This window comes from Melanaphis sacchari, unplaced genomic scaffold (assembly GCF_002803265.2).
Source record: "Melanaphis sacchari strain LSU unplaced genomic scaffold, SCAv2.0 Contig73_pilon_pilon, whole genome shotgun sequence".
Classification (NCBI taxonomy): Eukaryota; Metazoa; Arthropoda; class Insecta; order Hemiptera; family Aphididae; genus Melanaphis; species Melanaphis sacchari.
In genome coordinates, this window is record NW_020271525.1 from 3473363 (window position 1) to 3498309 (window position 24947).

The 24947-nt window shown below is 26.1% G+C and overlaps 1 protein-coding gene across 1 annotated transcript in view; it reads left to right on the forward strand.

The window, feature by feature from the left end:
- The window catches only part of LOC112600981 (octopamine receptor beta-3R-like), a 171966-nt gene that overhangs the window by 30902 nt on the left and 116117 nt on the right, over nt 1–24947 (forward strand). The window contains exon 2 of the mRNA XM_025348355.1: nt 16769–17817. Within this exon, the coding sequence (XP_025204140.1) occupies nt 16937–17817 (881 nt within the window). The 5' untranslated portion in view covers nt 16769–16936. The remainder of the gene's footprint in view (nt 1–16768; nt 17818–24947) is intronic.

The following is a 24947-nucleotide window of genomic DNA, read 5'->3' on the forward strand; positions in this document are numbered from 1 at the left end:
ATGATAATACACATAGTATTATGCATGATACATATACTTTTTATCAAAACGTGTTGGTGTTCATCGAATCACCGTAATATCAAATTTAATATACGTGTATACTAGACTCACGTCGATATACTTTTCGACTGCCCAGAAGAGATATATTGTATCCAGATACGATGACGTAGTTTTTACAAAGACTCGCAAGGATAACTCATGTTTAATATACTGATATATTATAAACAAAGTAGACTCCTCGCCTACAATTACTATAACATTCAGCTGACTATCAAACATATCACACTAAAATGTTTAAAATATACCTGCTTTAGATTAATTTCTAAAAACTTATTAATGATGCAACACACAATTAAAGAGGAAAATATAAAAAATATTTTTTCTTTTTTCAAAAACAAAGACTTAGCAAAATCATTATAAATTAATATAATATATATTATTTAACACCAACAACTGTGAAACATAATATATTCACTAGCAATTATATTAATATTTATAGCTTGTAGATTAATAAAATCACTACAGATTTTGTAGCCAATATCCACAATAAAGATATTTATTTTAAATACATATTTACAATCTTTTAATTAAAACAATAAATAAATTTGTTCATGCAATAGAAAAGAGAAGTTTCACATATAAATAACTAAGTAGAAGAAGTAATTTATTAACAGCACCTTAGAATTTAATTTTTTTTTTATTTATAACGATAAACCACATCGTACCTTTAGAATACTTAATGCGCCATCTGCTATTTTTATTTTAAAATATACCATTAAGAAAACGTTTCTAAAATTGTACTTGTTTGTTTAATAAACCAATTTAAGATATATTCTAAACTACCAAGCTATACATTTTATAAAATGGACAAGTGCACAGTTTAAAATTTTTAAACAAAAGTATCTAAAAAATTCCAATAATTACGTTATAAAGTCTAAATGTACGTAAAAATCAATATAAAATTTTAACAATAGATAATTAGATAAAATATTCAATTTTTTTTACAAAATTCAAATTAATTAGCTCAACGTGATTAATATTATTATTGTAAGATAATTAATTTGTAATAAACAAAAGTATTAATGCCAAGTAAAACAATCTTATTATCTCATATTAATAATAATAAAATCGTTATGAGTAAATTAATTTATGTTTAATTAACTTTATACAAAATTCATGATATACCTAATTATATTATTATGTGCAACATAATATTTAAACGATTGTATACAATATTAATTTATCTAAAAATAATATTAGTGTTAAATATCATTCAAGTTACGGCGAATTATAAATTAAATAATAATTTATTATTATGAGCCTAAAATATATTATTATACCTAACTTAATATATAAATATATATATATATATCATATAAATACAATATAATATTGTCCAATTAATTTATTTTGATTTTATTAATACCAAGACATCATTTCATTGATCTCTGTGTACTGTGTACCTATGTTTATTATCATGGTTATTTATTATAGCGGCATAAAAATAGTAATTTGTCAAAATACCTAATCAAAAATAGTTGATTATTAAAAAATGAATTTGTTGAGTTTTTTTTAAAGTCATTTAAAGTTTTTTTTTATACCTACCTTTTTACATGATAAAAATTATAATATTGTGTTTTGAATTAAAATAAAATATAAAAACTTGATAGTTTTATTTTTTATTTATTTTTATAACAAAATGAAATATAATGGTTTAAAGTTTTTAAACATTTGTTTTTTGTATTATAAATACTTGCTGGTACCTGAATACACTTTTGTAATATCGGGTTAGAACTAAATTGTTACGACTTTGAACTTTACAAAATCTACTGAATTATTATTATTTATAGTTTAATCGTCTATATAATATTAAAAAAACATTTTCAACACTGAACTACTTCATAATAATTGTACTAATTTTCAAACAATGCATAAATGCGTTACAAACATACATATTTTTTTAATTTATTGACAGTACTTTTTACACTATACATTGACATTTGATATTTATTTTAAGTGTTCACAATCATTTTAGGTTATTTATGTCAAAAAACTAAAAAATTGAATACAAGGTCCCTCATAAGTTATAAGTTTTCTTATCAAACATAATAAATTTTAATGTGTCAAAAATATAATATAACTTGCATCATTTTTTCTTATAAATACTTCAACAATAAAACGAATAAATCCACAGCAAAGAATTATCAGAAAAGAGATTCTAAAAAAATTTAAATGTTAAGATTTAAAGGTCCTAATTTTCAAAGGCGCTTAATTATAATGAATATACCGAAATTGATATAGTTTAGTATATAGTTTAAACGATAGATAGGTAATTTATTTTTTTAAATAATAATACTAAATTTTTTTTAGTTCTTTTAACAATACGATTACCTATGATTTGAATATTAGAATATAATTTAAAAATATCAGGACATAACAAATAATAGTAAAAGCGGACAAGATTTTTTGTATTATTATTATTAATTAGGTATTTTTTTTAATTTTTTTTATTACTTTTCAATTTTTAGTTAAAAAAAAAAAAAGTTCGACTTTTATAATTCAAGTACAAAGTATGTAAAGGAGCCAAATTTTATTAAGGATTAAATTCCGTAAAAAAAAAACTCATGACATTCTACGGTAACGGTTCTCAATTAATCTATTGATTTAGCTTCTATTAAAATCAGTGCAATCACTTGTACATCTCTAAAAAAAATATTTATGCATACGCCTTACATGCATATATGGATGTATTTATAATATGTCATATTATAAATCAAGAATAAATTCACAAATCCAAAAAATAAAAACAATTATTTATTTATGGTTGAAAAGTTATAACAAGCTGAACGTCATTAAATCGTTTATATTTAAATTATTGTGCTTTTATATAATGAAACAATAGCGAGCATAATATATATTATATTTTAGTTTTCAAATCACGTTTAGTTCGATTCCACTGTATTTATTCAAGTTGAAGGAATTCGTTGTTTAACTTATTTTCTGGTACTGACTACTGGGTAGCTCGGAATACACCCGATTACCCTTAGTAATTACTTGTTCCACAATAAACACATTCAAAGAAAATGCAATTATGCTAGTACGTTATTTTTTTTTTCCGAGTAAAAAATGATTATATAGTAGTCTATATAATATTAAGACTATATATATATTAATAATATTTTAATCTGTAGATTTATAGATTAGTGCATAATATTTATTTTGTTTGAAATATATTTATTTTTTTTTCATAATATAGAAGTTAACAAATTAAATAAAAATAAGGCATGCGAAAATGTTTAAAAATATAAACATGTGAAAAAAAATATATTGAAAGAAAATGCTTATTTTCATTTAAATCTGAATATATTTTTTATATAATCACATAAAGACGAATACTTCTTTTAAAGATATTGAATTTAACTATTTAAATCAGATTTTAAGAATTATTAGTTCATTCTGAATCTAGTATTTTGTATTATCATTAAACATTTTTCAGAATTAAGAATTGGACAATCATAAAATTAATCACTATAATAGTGACAAGATAATGGTAGAAATGTTGACCTAGGTAAAGTCAGGTAATACATAACGTGACCATACATACGGATTTGGGTGGGACAGTATCACATTCGAGTAAAGTGAATGCAAAATGACCCGTTTTGAAAAAAATAGTAATCTGCATTGTATTCTAAAAGAGATCACGTATTTAATTATCACCACACTGTTATACGTATATATTTATACAATTTATAATTATTCATAAATATTATTTCACTTATTTAAAATAATATGTTTTATTCTATTCGCTACACATTTTTTTTTTTTTTTGTTAAGATTAATTTTTTGTTTTTTTTTTCGAAAAAAAGCTTTTTGTACAGATATGATTTGGAAGTGGAAAATTCCTGCGTCATATTTAATTAGATTAAACTAACACTTTGTCATTAATAACACCCATCATTTTCCAGGAACTTGATTTTGGGCATTGGAATTGTTAGTTGTGCGTACTCAATCAACCGAATGTCTCTCTACGTGATAAGTTATCATAGTTATCGATAATTCACAAAAATAGTATAAGGGTGAGTAAAATGAAAACGGTTCCTTAGACATTCAATTTTTATCAACTGGGATTCTAAACAATTATTTAGTAAATAAAAGTTCATTATTATTCAAAATGATTTCACAATAAATATACACTAACCCAAAATTAAATGTAAAACTAACAAAATTTACGTTTATGAGTTCTTTTTTTCAATAAATTAATTTTAATGCCATGATGTAAAAAATATTGAAAGGCTCTTGTCCCGTTAACCCTTAATTTATAGTCAAATGTTTTACACTTCTCAAAAAAAAAAAAAACTGAAAAAATAAATATTAGTCAACATCATTACCCACTAATTTTTATTTAGAATATGGCTTTGGATAAAATGAATGCAATTTTAGATAGGTAGATATATAGATTTATGTAACTATTAAGTACATTTAAGATGCAAACATCAGTGTAACAATAAAAACTAAGTATAAGTATAAAGCACTAATAAAATTTTTGGTCATTACTAATTTTATGAACTTTTAGGTTATAAGCAAAGAAATTAATATCATATAGATCTAAGAATCACATTATGTGTCTACCCAAATAGAAGGAAATTATAACAGAGTTATCTACAAATATAGCTAAATAAGTGACATTCGTCTGTAGTAATATGTCGTGGATAAAAATGTTGTAGAAAGTTAAGATACTAGGTGTATTTCCCTGGCACCCCCCCCCCCCGACTTTCGGATTCAAACCAAGGGCTTTCGTTTGTGCTACGTTTGTGCTGGATTGTGCTCGAATTTCATCGTTTGTGCTGCAACCCTTCAGGAGTTATAAGGGATTTCTTTTGGGGGTGCTGGCGAAACGACTGCACCCCCACCTCAGAATTTCGAATTCAAACCAAGGGCTTTTGTTTGTGCTACGTTTGTGCTGGATTGTGCCCGAGTTTCATCGTTTGTGCTACAACCCTTCAAGATTTATAAGGGATTTTTTGTGGGGGTGCTGGCGAAACGACTGCACCCCCACCTCAGAATTTTCAAATTTAAATTATGCCATTCGTTTGTGCTACGTTTGTACTAGATTGTGCCCGAGTTTCATCGTTTGTGCTACAACCCTTCAGGATTTATAAGCGATTTTTTGTGGGGGTGCTGGCGAAACGATTGCACCCCCACCTCAGAATTAGGTTAGGTCAAATTTAAATTATGCCATTCGTTTGTGCTACATTTGTGCTGGATTGTGCCCGAGTTTCATCGCTTGTGCTGCAATCCTTCGGGAGTTATAAGGGATTTTTTGTGAGGTCATAACGCACCCCAAATTCAAAATTTTGGAACTCCAAATGAGCCATTTTATGTTGACACACTACCATTAACAATTATTAATCCAAATCAGTCTCGTTGGTTTTGACATTGTTAGTGATTATTTGTACTCTTTTTTCCATCGTTATTGCTTTACTCGTTATTCGTAAAAAAGTTTTTAATCTTTTTTATAAGTAGGTGCTCTGGAAATCCTAAAATGAGTACAGCCCCTAGAGTTTTGTCGGAAACTGTTTGTTGTTAATAGGTAAATGTTCTATATGAGTCTTTTGATTATTTCTCGTAGTTTTTAGGTTCAAATTTAACTTTACTCTAGAAGTTTGATTTTTGTAATATTTACGTAAATCAGCGATTGGTAACCCGCAGCCGGTGAAGCAATTTTTCATTACCCACGCGTTAATTTTTGTTCAATAATATTTTTCATATAATTTTTAGTATTAATTAATTCTTTTGGCTTTATAAATAAAAACTAGTCTAATTGTTAATACTTAATGTTTATACTATATAGTTAATTTACAAGTGGAGGTCATTGAACTTCAAAATAACAAAGTTTTAAACAATTTTTTTTTTGAGACGCAATTCGCTTGCTTCAATTTTATAGTTGTCTTCATGTATGTCTACATTTCCGGGAATCAGACAATTGGCACAAAAACTTATAGTGACGTTTGCAAGTACATATGTATGTAAGCAGACATTTTCTATTGGGAAGTACAGAAAAATTAAGCACTCCTCAAGCCTTAGTTAACATAATCCATTTCTAAAAAAATAAAAACTATCCACAAATTTATGAATTTTTAAACGTTATTATTTTTTGGGTATCTTGTAATAGTGAAAAAATTTAACAATGCCGTGTGTTTTATTTATTAAATAATTTAATATTTTAAATAATAGAAATGTATTTTATTAATAAATAATAATTGAATAAAAAATAATATACATTTTATCACAGCCAAGTATCAATATTGACAATACAAGTATTAATTATTCTATAGTTTATTAAATACTTTAAAATGAAATAACAAAAATATACATAAATCAAATAAACGTATCTTCAATCGTATAATATTTTTTTAATAACCATATGACTAAAAGACAAAACTAAAAGGAATAAATTATTAATGGCATGAGATATGTTTAATCTAATAAAAATGTGTAAGATTTATGTAGCTCTATTTAAAATAAGCCCATATTGTTTACATACTTGTAAATATTTTACCTATTTTTTGATTTTTAACTATTTACGTAACCTATCTAAATGCTAATATTAGTAGATATACTAATAATTGAAAAATATCTAAAACACATAGTCACAATTTTTTTTTTTTTTTATTTAATATACAATATTATTAGTGTTTGAAGTTAAAAATTTCAAGATATCGGCATTAAATGTAAAATACTTAACAAACATTTTTGAATTATTTTTGAATTAAAAATATATTATAATCAATTATTTAAAATTATAACACTAAAAAATATTAAATTTTCCGCTCTATTTATTTAATCATACACTTAGAACTAATTTGTATCTAAAAATTACTCAACAGGAAAACAAAACATTTCAGTAATAAGTTCCACGTTTACATTGGCATTTAAACTAAATCATTTATCCATAGCTAATCAATCAACGCAATTTCTGGTAATCCTTGTAATCACCTGATGCAAAAATAACAAACTTCAAACTTGTTAAACTAATATAATATTATCATAATAAAAATAATAATAATAACAAATAGAAAATGTTGACAATGAGTAATTTCTTTCAACCAGCTATTCAAGCAAAATAATAAAAATTACATATTCTTTGTACTTTTAAGGTAAGGTGCAGTAGTGTTTTATATAAAATTAAAAAAAAAAAGTGTTAGTACTTCTAAGAAAAGTTGAAAAATAAATTTAAAACTAAACTTATACATTTTTATGAGCTTAAAAATCAATTTGTATGTAGGTCATTAAATATTTATACGAATATAACGATTTTTCACTTATTGGTTTTAGTTATTTAAATTAAATTTAAAAATATTCACTGTAAAATCATAAAATATTCCAGTTTTTTTTTTTTTAATTGTAATTACAATTTTATTTTCATAATATATCTAAAATAAAATTTAAATACTATTAAACTAATTTAAACTATTTATATACATTTAAATTAAAAAAAAAATTATTTGTCAAAAAAAATTGAAATTATATACAACATTTTTCGATAGTTACTTTCATAAAAAATTAAAAATATTACGAAGAAAAAATGTACGTTTTTTAGAAATTTTAAGCTAAATTTTTGACAAATTTCGTAAAAATCATGAAAATTAGGAAATCTTTTTGTATTAACAACTTATTAAAACTTTCAATCATAATATCTAAAGCTTAAATGTAATAAAATTCTAATTAGACATTTTTATAGTACTTACACTACTTAAACTACTTATAAATTGTAAATACAAAAAAATATTTTAATCATTCAAATTAAATATTGTTGAAAATAAATATTTAGCAATTTTAATTATTTGGCTCTAAATTTAAAATATGAATTGTAAACTTTTAAAACTTTTCACCATTTTTTTTTTTTAATATTACACTTATTTTTTGTAAATAGTGAAATGTTAAAAATGTTTATACTAATCTTAAGCCATTACTACACCGAGCTTATTCATCCCGTTCTTTCATAAGTTTTAGTATAAAATTATTAATTAATAACAATGATAAATTATATAATGATTAATAATTTAATTTGAATATAAATGCGTTGTTTTTATTGAAAATGTATTCAACCAACTGTATACGTATTACTAAATACTAATAGAAAAATTAATTATTTATAGTAATAATTAAAATTACTTGATTTTGATGCTTCTCATCCTCTTATCACATAATAATAGCTAAATAGAAATTGGTAACCAGAAAAAATACTTAATATTGAATATTAAAGCACTTTAACTGTTGTCAAAGTTACCAACAAACTAAATACTCAAAAAATGCTTAATGTAACACCTATAAATATTTTTAGTCTTACTAAGAATGAAAAAAAATAATATAGGTTAAAATAAATGACATATTATTGCGTACATCTTATGTATAAATAAAAATATGATATATGAGTGTAATTAAAATTAGACCTAATTGGAACTTAAATTGGTCATTAATAATAATTAGCAAGTACTTTTCTAAGCAAACGAGACAAATTTAAAAAAAAGCAACAAAAATACATGTTATAGAAGACCAGTTTTTGACAAAATCGATTTTTTTTCTTTTTTTATAATTTAAAAATAAATAATAGTATAAATTTAAAATATCCAAACAATTTTCACATGAGAATTTTTTGAAAGATATGTTATTTAAAAAATGGTTTGACTCATTTTCATTTTGAGTTATTTATGAACTTTGAAACTGTTATTATTATTTTTTGTTTCTAAGTCAAAAAGCTTTCAAATTTAATATTTACAACATTAGGTTCTTATTAATACGTGGAAGTAAAAAAATATAGATTTTATATTTCAACAATTTTTTTTTTTTTATTTAAATTAAAGTTTAAGTATTTAAAAAATTGAATATTAATACCTATAATAATTATCTTTCCTCAAATGATAATTATTTTTATTTTTAATTCAAAAGGTTATTACCATTGAGTAGACATAATATTACTTAAAAATTAAAAATTTGAATTTTGACCATTGTAGGAAGGTTTTCAAACGGTTATCTTTTTTGTTTTTAATTCAATATGATATGTATATTCCATACTATAAGTAGGTATAATGTGTATAACAGCAAACTTAAACAATAGATTTTTTTTCACTCAAATCATTTTTTTTATAATACGATATTATTATAAAAATAAAATAGTTATTAATTAATAATTATAAGACGTTAATACGACGAACATCATCGAATTCAAAAACAATATCGGTGGTTCCGTTTTTATAACATTATACTGTACACTTATATACTTAATAATAATAGCAATACACAACACGACGTTAAAATTAACCTCTGTACGTTATTATTATAAGTTACACTTTTCGCATTTATATTTTATTATTCGATAACGTACGTTATACAATAATAAAAATTAGCGATCATAATAATAGTACAGCCGACGGTGGATAATAAATAATAATTTATCGTTCTTGGTGTGCACTCGGCCGATGCTGTGACATAGTCTGGACGTGAAAATAATAAAAGCCACAGCGACGGCGACAGCGCGTACATAATTTATTACTGACACATACCACAGTGGTGTGAATTGAAATCATTCAGCCGTGATACTTTGCGACAAATTCTCCGTTGGTTTCCATTGCCAAAATTTCGTACAGTCTGGTAGGGACTAGAGACTAGAGGAGTCTATATAAAGTACCGTGCGTGACATATTAACCATGACTTTCTGCATGTTATTACGTATATTAATTATACATTTATTCTATTTATACATTTATGCTCCTCATTTATCGCAAAGCGTATATTTCACATCTATCTAAGTGTATTTCGCATTCGTCTTGTGTGTGTGTGTGGGAGAGATGAATATTATACGTAGCGTGCTATGGAACATTTGACAAAAGTCAATCCTAACGCGGGTCGTGTAACTTTTTCAATCAAACGACAGAAATCCTACGGTTTTTACGACAAATTAGTTATGATGACAGAAAACTCGTAATGCGCGTGTAAAAAGGTATCCTGATCGAAAATCGTCTGTAAAAATAATATTCCGATGACACGTAATATATTATTCAATGTTGCAAATAACAATATTTCTGTGTTTAGTTGATTTTTTATTGTCCTTTTTTTTCTGGTTTTGATTTTGTTATGAATCAAATACCTGCCCACACTGACTGATTGATGGTAAAAGGCAATAATAATTCAATTTAATTGGATTTTTATATAATATAACGTTACGTCTGTACGTCGTTGACCGACCATTTCGTCATTTTTTACGACGACAAATAAAATTATACGTGATGAATAAGTCTATTCACAATAATAATTTTGTTCATCATAGATACACTGTGTACATATTTATTACGATGAAATTATTGACATTTGCCACCTTGTCAGGTATAATATTACTTTTTCAAATATTAATTTGTTGCACGCGTGTATGTATAGGGGCGTTTGATTTACGATAGAAATGACTTCGTGACAGCATTTCGGTAGCCGATTTAAGTTTTCCACGAGTCATTGCAGCAGTACAACGGCATATATTTGTTTTGACACTTATTAATGTAACAAATTACATGTCTCTTGAGGGAATTTACGTAAATTATGCTAACGTAGTTGTGTAGGTTATTTTATTCGCTATTCATACGTATATGGCATATTTTATACATAGGTATGACAGTGGCACGCTGTAATAATATATAATACGCGTAGACACCACATTCGTATTCACACATATTATATACTTGGAATATAATATATATATATATTATACCATTTTAGATGATTATTCGGATATCCGAGTGAATAACAGACCTCGTATGTGAGCGAGTAATAATTTAGTGTTTAACCGTCGAGTGTAGATGCAATATGAATACAATATTATATACTCGGTGTTATAACTTTAGCACTAGGACTTTTGCACTTCTCGAGAAACAATCCAACGTTATGTATTATTTTTTCATGTGAATATTATAATACCTAATCATAAGGTGAACAATTACATTGTGTGGATTTTATGATTTAACTTATACGATACTAACTGTAAACAAAACAGCCATATGTGGAATTGTAAGTGCATAAGATAACAATTATTGATATAAGTTATAGTTATTAATTACTAATTACTAACAAACAATATAAAGTATCAATTATGTAAGCTTATGTTTTACCAAGACTAGGAAATTAATTACACTTTCGCATTTATTTATGGTGTAATTCACCAAGCATACTCATTACTCAATACTCTCTCATATTTTTCATTTAACAATAAATATATTCAAATTCTAACTTTGGAAATTTTAAAAACATTCTAACAACATAATATTTTCACATTTTTGTGATTTTTTGTACAACTTGAGCAGTGTTTTGTTTATTTATATTGGTTATGAGTTATAAGCCATCAATCAATTTCATGTAATTTATATATTTTTAGGAATGTAATATTGTTATTCATATTTTTATTTTTATTTTTTTTTATTATCATTATTTGCATTATTATTGGATACGACTGATGTGTTTTTGATTCATCAATCATAAAATCTATTCAATGATCGTTTGATACATGATATTGTATATAATACATTATATCAGATAGATACCTCTTTAGTTGATAACTTTTCAACGTCAAATAAAAATAAATCAGAATTTGTGTTATAAACTTAAATGCACAAAATATAATCATCTTTTACTCTTTATTTCATCTAATGCATTTTTTTTTTTTTTTAGTAATTTTAGTAAGTATAATATAATTGAAGATATAATATATTATATATTAAATTTATAATATTTGCTTTGTACTAAAAAATAACTATTGCATTTATGATAAATTCATTATATTTTATCAATCAAACAAATAATTTATTTAATTGATATTAACAACAAGTCAAAACTAGTATACAGTCCTCATGTTTACATGATAAAAATATTTATATTTTTAAAAAAATCTCTGTTTTTTAAATTTTTAAACCCAACCAACCGTATCTCTGCACCTAAATAAATGCATCTTTAAAAGATAAAACTTTTGGTTTATTTATGTTTTGGTAACACACTTTTTGAAACAACGGAGAAACTAAAAGAAATGACAAAAGCCAAGATTCCATTTAAAGATTTAATAAATTTCTTCGTATTTTTCGAATGAACCTTGAGAACCCAAAAACATTATGGAGCACAAATGAATTCTTTTTAAAATGTATTTGTTCCTAGTTTACCTAATAATGTTTTACGTAAACACTTGTTAAGATATAAAAAGTCAACAATGCTTATAGTATTCAATTTTAAAATGATAACTATTCACTGATGTCCCATGAAAATTTGATCATAATAATACTAAGCAGCACACTACGTTATAGTTTAGGGATCACAGGCTAGAGAGTTTTTAATTATTCCTTGACATTATATTAATTTTGTTCAGACAATTTTTCTTCTGATGTTGAAAACAGCAATTTCAAACTAACACACTACCTACTAAGGAATCACGAAACCACGATTTGCTACGACAATTATCACAAGACACACCGTAATTTGCTCTTGTTTCAATTAGCAGTTAAGTTATAATTGTGATCTCAAAACAGCTGCCGCCACACAAAATGTCCAACACAAGTCAGTCGGTATCCAACATATTTAATTTTAATTAAATGCTTACGTAGTAAAATGTAGTCGATGACATATTATTAAACATTTAGTAAAGAACATCATGTGGGTCATGTATATAATTATAATCGTTTACGTAGTTACAACACTTATAACTTATAATAAATTACACAATGTGTGTCCGATTTTATTTCTACTTTATTCTCAATTCAATAAAACATATTAATTTAAGTACAATTGAAATTTTTAGGACACGTTATACAATAACCTAACCTAACGATCATTCTCCATTGCATTAGAGTCGTAAAACATAATACAATAACAAAAGAAATGTATGTGCCAACTATGTGATCTAAATACACAATATAACAAATCGTCTTTATGGTACCATCAACATACGTGGTTACTTTCGTACTTTTTTATTTTATTAATATAATTGAATAAGGTACGTGTTTTACGAACATTTTTATCGCTACTAATCGCAAATCCAGTATGATTTACGAGTAAAGTGTAACAATAACTTAAACAAATCTTATTTTGTTACTAAGATTTCAGGTAGACCATTGATTACTTATTTTCTAAATTAAATAACATGGCTTAATATTTAAAAACCTTCACTATGGATTTTTTTACTAAAATCTCAAAATCTCAAAATACCGTAAACTCAAATACTCATATTAGTAGAATTTTGGTAAAATACTATCAATACTACAAATCAAAAGTCAGTTTATTTTATTTTTAAATAGCCTACATTTAATTATACTGTATACACTGTTTATAACTTTGGTATTTTTGTAATTACATCTATTTATTTAAAACATCTATAACAGAAGACAATATTATTGATTTAAATTTTAAAAAAGTAGGCGGTAAACTTATCGACTCAGTGGCATGGTGAAAGCTATTTTTAAGGACTGTTCATGAATCTAAAGTCTTAAACCGATGAGTAGGCCATATGCGTAAGACGGTGGATCAGTGAGTTAGGTAATAAATTAATAAAAATGTATCACATTAAAATTACCGTACAATCTATAAAATATGTAGTAATGTAGGTTTTATGCAATTTTCAAATAAATGAAAGCAATTGAGTGCAACAGAGTTTTAAAACAGATTACGAAAAATAATTATTGTACTATTACTTTACTAGCTACAATTAAGTACAATTATTCAGACTATTCAAATACCTACATTCAGTTATTTATTAATAAATATAAACCCTATAATAATCCGATTGAAATAAGTAAAAAAATAAAACTAAAATAATTAGGTATTTATTTGAAAATAAAGATAAAGACAGTAGAAGGTTTAGATAATGGCTGACCCTCCTTACCCAAAACAAATGTTCTATGCGTCACTGTTTAAAGTGAGAAAGAGGGTGGTTAACTATTGATTATGACAGTTGATATTATTATATTATTGGTTTACAATAAATTATAGTTTATTCAACGACAATAGAAGTTAAAGAATAACACTACAAGAGTGTTTTCATACGAAACACTTTGTGGCTGACCACAAAAATCGTATCACCATACTCAAAAAATGTTTTATTAGAAACATTATTTGACATAAGACACTACACCATAATATACTTTTGCCCAGATTCACAACATACAAATGTGTACATTTTTTTTTCAGAGGCCTATTCAGTAGTATGTGATCTTTTAGTATAAAAATACTTAAATACATATACACTTTTGAATTAATATTTTTTAAATGAACGTAGATACGCAATTATTTTTACACTTTAATAATCTAAAAACAAAACAAATAAATTTAAAAACAAAAACTATTATGGCTATTGAATAATAGCCAGGCACAGAAATAAAAAAGAATATTTTCAAAATGTTTTCACAACCTTTTAAAATATCTGTCTAAGTTTTTTAATTACTTTTGTATGTTATTTGATTCATTTTTTGAATTATACGATGCTATAATATATAATACATACAAATAAAATACAAATATGTGTAAGTCGATAACTACGAGAAAATGATTAGCTGTAACATTAAAGTAAGTTCAATTTTTTATTTATACTATTAAAATACATAACTTACTCTAAAAATATTGCATTCATATAGTAACACTCCAATTTATAAAAAATTAACTTGAAATCCTGTATGATTTTTTAAATTAAAAAAGTAAAACAAATAAATACTCATAGGTATATAATGTTAGAATGGTAAAAACAAAATACAAAAAAATATATTAAAATAACTAGAAACCAACTAGAAATATATAATTGTATACTTAAAATGCATATAACCAAAATGTTTAACTCAAAATAAAAATTAAAAAATTAAAGATAAATAATTTTTTATAATAAACTTCTTTTACGATATTAAAAAGGCTAGTATATTAAGTTCTAAAATAATCCATATTTTAAATCCTTCTTTATTTTGTTCTTTAAAAAGTAAATTTCACTAACCTAACTCATTCAATTTCCTTTGTAACTCTTTCACTAAATCGTATAACATTCAATAATTTATTTTATTTGTCGGTAAATTATTTTATACGTTTATATGATAAAATAATAATAAATCGATTTGAAGTTATAAAACATTTTTAATACTTGAAAGTTAATCTAATAAAGATTAATACTCAATATAATATAGTACAAAAATATTATTTTTAAATTATTTATATAATTACATGAGAACAATTATAATATATGTATAATAATAATAATTTATAAAATATTTTTAAATTTAAGATAACTAGCATTAATATATACACATTATTAATAGAACTTAATTACGATACCAGGATTGGTGTATCTACATTGAATCATATTATTCAAGAAACTTAAGTTGCAATTTGGGATAATTTAAAAGTTATATGTACTTATGTCGGAGCCAACGAAAGAAAAATGGGTAGAAGTTACAAAACTCTAATCTATCATTAAAAATGTCCAAACTATATTGGTGCAATTGATGGTAAATATATCCGGGTAGTCAAACCAGCACATAGTGGTTCATTATATTATAATTGTTATAATTATTTTCTTAGCTATTTTTGACACAAACTTTTGTTTTATTACTGTAGATGTTAAGGGTTACGAAAAATAGCGATTTATCAATTTTAAAAAACTCGAATTTTTACAAAAAATTATTAAATAAGAACCATTTATCCTCAAAAATAAAAAGCAAGTGATTCTAAACTGACATATGTAATAGTGGTATAGGTGGAGCGTTTGGTTTATGACATAATGTGATGCGTCCATATACTAGTAAAGATTTATCATCAAATAAATAAATAAAGTATTCAACTATAAGCATTTAGGAGCTCGTCGATTTATTGAGTGTGATTTTGGTATTATGTCTAATAAATGGAAAATATTCCATAGGCCATTAAATATATGTATTATAAATGCATTTGTACCTACTATTAAATCATTTTTTTTCGTGTTCGTGATAGCAACTCATTAAGTTTGAAGACACGTTATCACATGAAAGGTTTTAAGATAAAGATGAATTCTGAAAAAACACCTTATGTCATTTGTGATAAATTTACTGATTATTTTATGGATAAAAGGAAAGTTCCTAGGCTATTAGATAACATAAATAAGTAAAACTAAAATTTATTTTAAGTGATTCTAATGACTGAAATTGTAGAATAAAAATAAATTTTAGTATATTATGTATATATTGTCAATTTGTTTTTTTATAAATAAATGCACCATTTAAGAAGTGTTGATATAATATATTATTTTATCGATTTATTACCATCGAGTGATATCCTTCACGGAATAATGTACATATTTCGATGGATTGTTTCGGTTTGATTGTTCAATTCGTTTAACTAGGACTTCCCGTATCTCACAATTTTACCCTTTTTTTTTTCAATTTTAATAATATAAATTTATCTGTATCGAAAATGAATAGTGTACTTACACAGTAACTACTAGGTACGAGTATAGACTAGCTTGCGGTAAGGTATTATGCGTTTACTAATATAACATTCACCGCGACGTCTGTGTCTCGTGAGTACGTTTTTATTTATAGCGACGTCGTCTCGTTATTTTCAGGTACAAGTAAGGCCAGCCGCAAAGTGTTTAGTCCGAAATCGATCTAAAAGAGTAAAAAAATCGAATTATGTGCGGAAACTTTATTCGATCCATCCGCCGACACGGAAATGATATTGTTTTATTATCGTCCGTGTTTAAACGTTGCGTTTTTTATTTTTTTCATTTCAGAAGCGGACGGGCACCACCCGCGGGACAGCGATCGCCGCTCAGTACGCGGCACGGCACCACCCGCACCGCCCGCAGAACCGGCGACAACACGACCGGACAGAACAGCACTCGCCGGCGGGTAAAGCACCACGCGCGATGTGACCGCCATTCGGTGGGTGGACGGCCACCATGGACCCGCAGATGTGGTGGTACGACACGGGATTTGTACCAGGAGGCGTGCAGTTAGCTGCAGTCGTCGGTAACGGCACGGGCGGCGGCGGTGTGGGTGTCGACGGTGACGGAAGCGTCGGCGGCGGCGGCGGCGGGGGGTGCAGCAATCATAGCAGCGGCGGCGGCGTCGGCGCAGTAGCGGCCGGTGCGGTCGGTTGCGCAATCGGACCGGACAACAAAACGTCGCACGCGGTGGCCGGAAACGGCGGGACGGCCGCTAGCGGCGGCGGCGTAGGCGGGACGGCGGACGACGTGGCCGGTGCCGTGGGCCCGGTGCTCATCATCAAGACGGTGGCCATGTGCTCGATAATACTGTGCGCGGTGCTCGGCAACGCGCTGGTGGTGATCAGCGTGGTGCGGCACCGGAAGCTCCGCATACTCACCAACTACTACGTCGTGTCGCTGGCGTTCGCCGACTTCCTGGTCGCGCTGTGCGCCATGTCTTTCAACGCCAGCGTCGAGATCACCGGCAAGTGGATGTTCGGGTACGTCATGTGCGACGTGTGGAACAGCCTGGACGTGTACTTCTCTACCGCGTCCATACTGCACCTGTGCTGCATAAGCGTAGACCGGTACTACGCCATCGTCAGCCCGCTTCAGTACCCGATCACCATGACACAGCGCACCGTACTTTACATGCTTCTCAACGTGTGGACACTGCCGGCGCTTATATCGTTCTTGCCGATATTCTTTGGATGGTACACCACCGACGAGCATCAGGCGTTCCGCCGCAAGAACCCGATGTCGTGCGTTTTCGTCGTCAACCGGTACTACGCCATCATATCGTCGTCAGTCTCGTTTTGGATACCCGGCGTCGTCATGATCGTCATGTATTACAGGTACGTGGTTGTCGTTGTTATGAAGTGAGTGGATACGGGTATACGCTCGGTACGGGCAATACAAGAGGAAGTCTTTATCGACGGCGACGATATCAGAAATAAGATAAAATGTGTTTTTGCGAGACAGGAAGGTGGTTGAGAGGTGAAACCGGAATTATTGAGCAGTGAGTGATAAAATAAAACTGAGGTGAGTGTACCTGTGGACAGTGATGCTGTGTTTGGAGTGGCTAGAGAAGATAGAATGAGAAATTAATAGATTTAGATAGTTCCGCGGACGCAACTATAGACATTTTAACAAGGGGGTATTTAAGTTCCAGATATCTTTTTAACTCAAAGAGACTTAACGCCATTTTTGCTTATATGCAATTCTACCGCTGTAACAAAACAAAAACCATAATTCCAAGTCCACACAGGACGATAAAATCAAACAAAACATAATCTCAACTTTTTCTTACGCAGATAGGGTAGTTCAAATTATTTTTATAAACAAAAATCATACTTAGTGCGAACTCAAAAGAAACTGTCACTTAAAAGTGGTTTTTTTAATTTATTCTATAAATAATAATTATCTCAGATATCTAATTTATAATACATTTCATTCAAATTATTTACCATAATATTAAATCCATACGATGGCATTTCTTTGAATACTCATCTAGTTTAATATCAATGTCAAGATTATCAATAATATCTCTTTTGATGCACTACAAGAAAAGATTACTGAAACTATCTTATGTCATAGATGTTCTTGTCATTTTTAATACGACACATGGCTGAAAAAGATATCCACATGAGTTAGACTAATAAATAGTATCAGGACTACTTTAAAAAAAAAATGGATATTAGAATACAGTTCTTTTTAATTTTTTCTAAACCAAAATTGGTTTGTTACTGTGTAGCACAGTAATTTTATAACACAGTTTTTTTTTTTTTTATTTATTAATATGAAACAACGCCAAATAAGATAATAAGAATTATAGATGTATTAAATACTTATTATATTGCATTTATATGTATTTATTAAATCAAATAACTTGAAAATAATAAATAAATATCATGCTTTTATTCATATTTAATTTTATGAAATTTTGCATTGAGTTTGCAAGCTTTAAATTCTCTTTTGAAAACTTTAACTCAAAATGTTTTATAATTGAACCCAATATAGCATAATATGCATAAGAACACCAATATTGTTTATTGTAGTTAGGTTCATTTATGTCAACGTCTTGGTTAGAGATATAATTTATTTTAGTGCCAGTTATAACGAAAATATGAAAACTTTTAAGTTCAATTAAGTTCTTTTTAGTGTAATTACACCTACACAAATTCAAAATTATAACTCAATGAATATCAAGTATATTTTTTTGCATTTCATAATATAATTATTTCTAGAAAATTAAAAAATTTGAATCATATTATATTACAATATTATACTAGGTAATTTTTTTTTTTACTAACCAGGTGTATTCAGTTAAATATAAATATTTATATTTTACTGAAAACTGTATCACATTATTATATAATAAATCAAACTATTTTTTCATTTCTCGTATTGTTAATTGATTTTATCACATAATTTATTTCAATAACAAAATTTCCAATTGCACTTTCTTGTTTTTGTAATTTCTTGCTCAAAATATTTATTATTTCTAAGATTTCTTCAAAAATGAACAAATACAATATAAATGACATTTTCTTTTGCATGTACAGAATATCTTTGAACAAATGTCTAAATGTATAGTGTTTATAATATTTGTATATTATACATAATATATTAATATAAAATACTTCTAATATATTAATATCTTCTTGAGTTACTTCTTTGTTTACATTTTTATTTATTTAATTTTGTAAAACATTTATTATTAAGCAAAAAGTATTATATACTGTTTTACAATTTTAAAAAAGAAACGACCATTGTGTTTCATATAATCTAGAAACCAATAATAATTTTATTTGTAGAGTTGGAACTACTATAGGGCAACCAGGGAAATATTCCGGAGCCCTAAGCAGAGAACAAAAAAGAATTTCATTTTAAAGCATTTTTATTGATTTTTTAAATTGAGGAAAAAAGTTTCCAGAATTTAAGTTTATAAACATTTATAAGATAATTTTCCATTAAAAATGTTGAAAAACAAATACTCAAAGTACTCATGATTACAAAAAAATTTTTTTGACTCGTTATGAATAAATATGATATATTTAATATATTTATAAATTTTAATTGAATTTTTTCTAAAGACCTGTACATTACAAATTATTGATAAAAAGGGCCCCATTTCAGTTCTGCCCCGGAGCCTCTTCAATCCAAATTCCTATCTTGTTTATTTGTATTGATTTCCACAAATGTTGTAATATTTTTTTTTTTTTTTTTTTTTTGTTAAGCAATAAAAAATGCACGTAGATTGTTTCTCAAACATTAAAAAAAGTATTTTATTTCCATAAATAATTATGAAAATTATTGGTACATATAATTTGTAACGTAATGTTAATAAAAATATAAAAAATATGGTTTAAATATAATTTGTAAATATAACTTAATAATTCTAAAAGTATTCTTATTGGTTCTTAAGTATTTTTTATAACCAAATTAAATTTATGGACCATACAATAAATGAAAATTAATTCAGAATTAGAATGATTTATTTTAGTTTTTAACACCAAATGTACATTCTAATATAGAATTTAGAGTATTACTTTGTTTCATCAAAAATAATGAAGTACATCCCAATATATTATTTCACTAACTATAGTATTAATTGTCATATTTCAACAAACTTCAAGTACGTAAAATATTTTAAATAATCCAACTAAAAATAGTTAATTTTTCTGTTGAAAAAAGTCTGAAACACTTTATTATTCTTGGCAAATATTATATAAAGCTCTTTAAAATTTTCGTTTGAAAAATAATTTATAATTATTTACAAACTATAATACTTATTGGTACTAAAATAAAATCATAATAACATAATAGAAAATAGATAGAAAACTGTCAATGACCTAACCTAACTAAATCAAATAGATTTAGTATTGTTCCATTTCTATTAAGAGATGTAACATAATAATGAATAAACACGATTATTTAGAACAGTAAGTTTACAAACGGCCACTTAAATACAAGATCTTACTGTTGTCTAACCTAAAAACCAACTAAATAACTACACACATATTAACAAAAAGCGCAATGAATACATATTTTGGTAATGTAATAAATCATGTTTAAGAAGAAAATCATTAGTTTACACAAGCATTACCAAAGGAAACAAATATAAAGGAAAGTAAACCAACAGAAAATGTAGAAGAAAGGCGTAATAATAAATTCAAAGCAAAAAAAGAAGATGAATAAATACAAATCTTAGTTAAAAATTATTTCATAAATAAAAATGGGGAACAATGAACAAAATGGCAACTAAAATAAATTAAATAATTTAAAGATTTATGAAATTATATAAAATTAAACGTATTTCATTGGAAATTAAATCAAATCGCTTCTTACATGCACCAGTCTTTATTTGAAATATATAAAATATATAAGATGTATGCTTAAAAGTATAGTCTAGGTTTTTTTAGATAGTTACCTTTTTGTAGCTTAATATGTTTTCCACGTTTTTATTTTATTATTTTTGTTTACATAACTTTTATGAGTAGGTACCTAGAATATAACAATAATAATAATAATAATAGTAATATTCTTGATTTAAAAATTATGTTTTATTTTTGTTTCGGAAACGGAAATAAGTTGTATGCATCAAATTTACAATAGAGAAATATCTTTGAATTATTACTCTTTATTTATTTGAATAAAATCCTGAAAACCAATAAAACGAGTAAATTTGATTTAATAATAATTAGTATAAACAATAATTTGAAAAAATTAGTTGGCTGGAATTCCGGATGGATTAGTTACGATATAGGTATATACTCATAGTTACATGAATAAATAATTTGAGCTTAATGTGACTCAATAATTTAAATATTAGTAAATTGTAGGTATGATATATATATACATAATATAAGTGTGCTTTAAATAAATAGTAAAAGTGTTTAAAATAGTAATTTTAAAATTAAACTGTTAAATTAAGATCTGGATCTAGATTTTTTTATGTAATTAAAAATTAAGGAATCTAAAACAAATAACAATTAATAACAATAATGAATTATAGTTTGGTGCTATAGAGCTAAAACTGCCGATCTACTATTGTTTTATATATATTTTTTTTAATAACTTATATATATCTTAAACATGAATTTATTTCTTTTGGGATATTTTTCATTTATATTTTTTTTCATAAATCTGTATTGTGTTAATTGTAAACTTTAAAATTAATTATACTAATAACTGTTACTATTACTACTATGAAACAGTTTTAAATAATATTATAAAATATCATAAATATATGATAACTCAGTTAAAAATTAACTATGCGTTCGAATACACTAATTATAGTCATTTAAGTAAGAACTAATACTTTTCAAATGATTTACGTTAAACTTAAAAACTTATCTACAGCACATTTTGCACTATTGATGATTTTAGTTTAAATATATTTTTTTTATAGTTTGATTTGATTTTAAAGCTAACAATTTGTAAAATATGGTAAGGTATATTTTTTTTTAAGCTTTAAGTTCAAACAATAACTACTATCACTAAAATTGTATATAATAACAAAAAAAAAAAAAAACGAACTCGTAGTCTGATATTATAATACATGTATTATAACAGGAACATATTTGTAGTATCTATAGTGTTTCGGACAACTTATTATCAACATACACTGGCCCAGCATCTTTAGAACTCAAATATTTTTTTGTTTAAAAATACATTATAAGCTATTTAGTTCATAACACGTACAATACATTATAATATACTTATATTACAATATTAGTTACAATATTGAAATCATTCCCATAATAGGATATTATAATAAAGTTAAATTTTAAATTTTAAAACGAAGATTGAGATATTTACAAAACAAACGCAAACATCAACAATATCTCTACGACATTCTACCATTATGCGCATTTAAAATAATTTATTATATTATTAATATATTCATGTTTATCTATTATATTTGTACAAGCTATTATTTATATTTTTACGAGCATTTACAATATATTAGTATTATGTTTCTATGAATTTTATTCAAAGATTGGTATTAAACTCAACATCTACTATCGATCCTTAAGCACAAATAACAATATGTTTATAAACACCGCCCACGTAAAATATACTAAATGTCTCAATGTAATACAAGGTCCATTATAATATTTATCTAGAGCATCATTATATAGAATAATCAGAATAATATAATAAGTCATTAATGGTTAATATTAATACAAATAACTTTTTATATTTTAATAATCTCACGTTCTAATTGGCAGTACATTTTTCAGTATGAATTTAAAGTTAAATGTAGCTTTACATATATTGACGTTGCATATTTAGTTGAGTATTTACTATTAATCAGAAGTTTTGACTTAAATGTTTTCAATATAACATTTTCGGTAAAATAAAGTGGCTTTACGAACACACTAAGCCTCGTAAATAATAATAACACATCATTCCTTAATCGCACTACAAGCATAACGACCAAACTCACACGAGCAGTTTAATCGTAAACTATTTTATAATTGACTCCTAAAACAATTCGAATAATTAAATATGTACACGTAATGACTATAATTTATCATGAGATTTAATATTAACGTATTTGAGAATAACAATTAATAATATATGTGGAACGAAATGTTACCGTAATTTAAAAATTGATTCCTAGTATTGGACTTCATTTGTTACTTGTTAGTTGTTCCGTTTTCGTCAGTAAGTTTATTTTTTTCAATACATCAATTATCTAATTTAATCATCAAGTATGAAATAATAAATAGTTAATAAAAGTTATGATACGTAAAATTTTTGGTGAGCTTTGGGAAAACCTAAAAGTGATGTGGAATTGGAGGAACTTTATCAAATTAATACACCCTCAATAGTTTCTCCCATATAATATAAATAAACTGTAAAAACGAATAATTTTCAACAGGTTTGTAGCATCTTCTATGAATTTAATACTAGTTTAATCCAATACAGTAATGGAAAGGAAGATCTGCTAATAACTCAACTTAACTTACAACACCGTGTTCTTAAAATATTCAATCAGTACTGTACTCATGTTTCTTGTGGCCTAGACATAAGAAATGCCTCAGATTTCGTTACATATAGTCTCACGTGATAAGAGTTACTTTGCACGCTTTTAACGCAACGATTTAATCGTATTTTAACAGTTGAATTATACTGATATCGAGTTTAGGAAGCATCTGGAAAAACTTGAAATTCTAGTTCTTTTCTGGGTTTCAAAAGACTCAATTGTCAGTCTCTCACTTTGTAACATCACGTGCACTTATCAGCTTCTTCGAGCTATAATGCCAAAAGAAAACTAGTGTAATTGAGTTTTTGCGTAGGTCTTTTAATAGAAGATCATAAATAATGTAGGATTTGGTAGACGGATGGATAATCTAAAATACATTAACAAAGCACGTTTTATATGGTAGAGAAGGTGGCTGAAAAAAGTATATAGCATCGGTTTATAACATATAGATTAATTATTATGATGTGAATTAAATGCTAAATTTGAAGAGTAAGACACTTATTTTATTATAAAATTGTATTTTACAGAGATATTCAAAACTTCAATTGTGTGATATGTATTGTATTCCATTAAGTATACACGCGTTCTCAGTATTACTCAATACCCGTGAGAATTAGTCCAGGAAACTATTTCATTCGAAAAAAAATATATTGATTAATTGTTAATTGAGTAAATCATATTATGCAAATAAAATTATTATTCAATTATTATTATAGTTTGATATGTGTTAAATTTAAATTGAATTATAAATCATTACAATCTAAAAATGGTCCTGAGTTAACTCATTTAGTTTACATTTTCAAGGTCGTTATTTTTAAATTAATTTTTCTTTAAACGATACAATACATTGAATTTTTTTTTTTTAAATCAAATATTTATTACATTATTTTTATCAACTTATCTACAAAATATAAATATCGATGTGTCCATCGAAGTGAGCCATTCTAATAGTTTAAAATGTGTCAAAATATTTAGAAAACATATTAC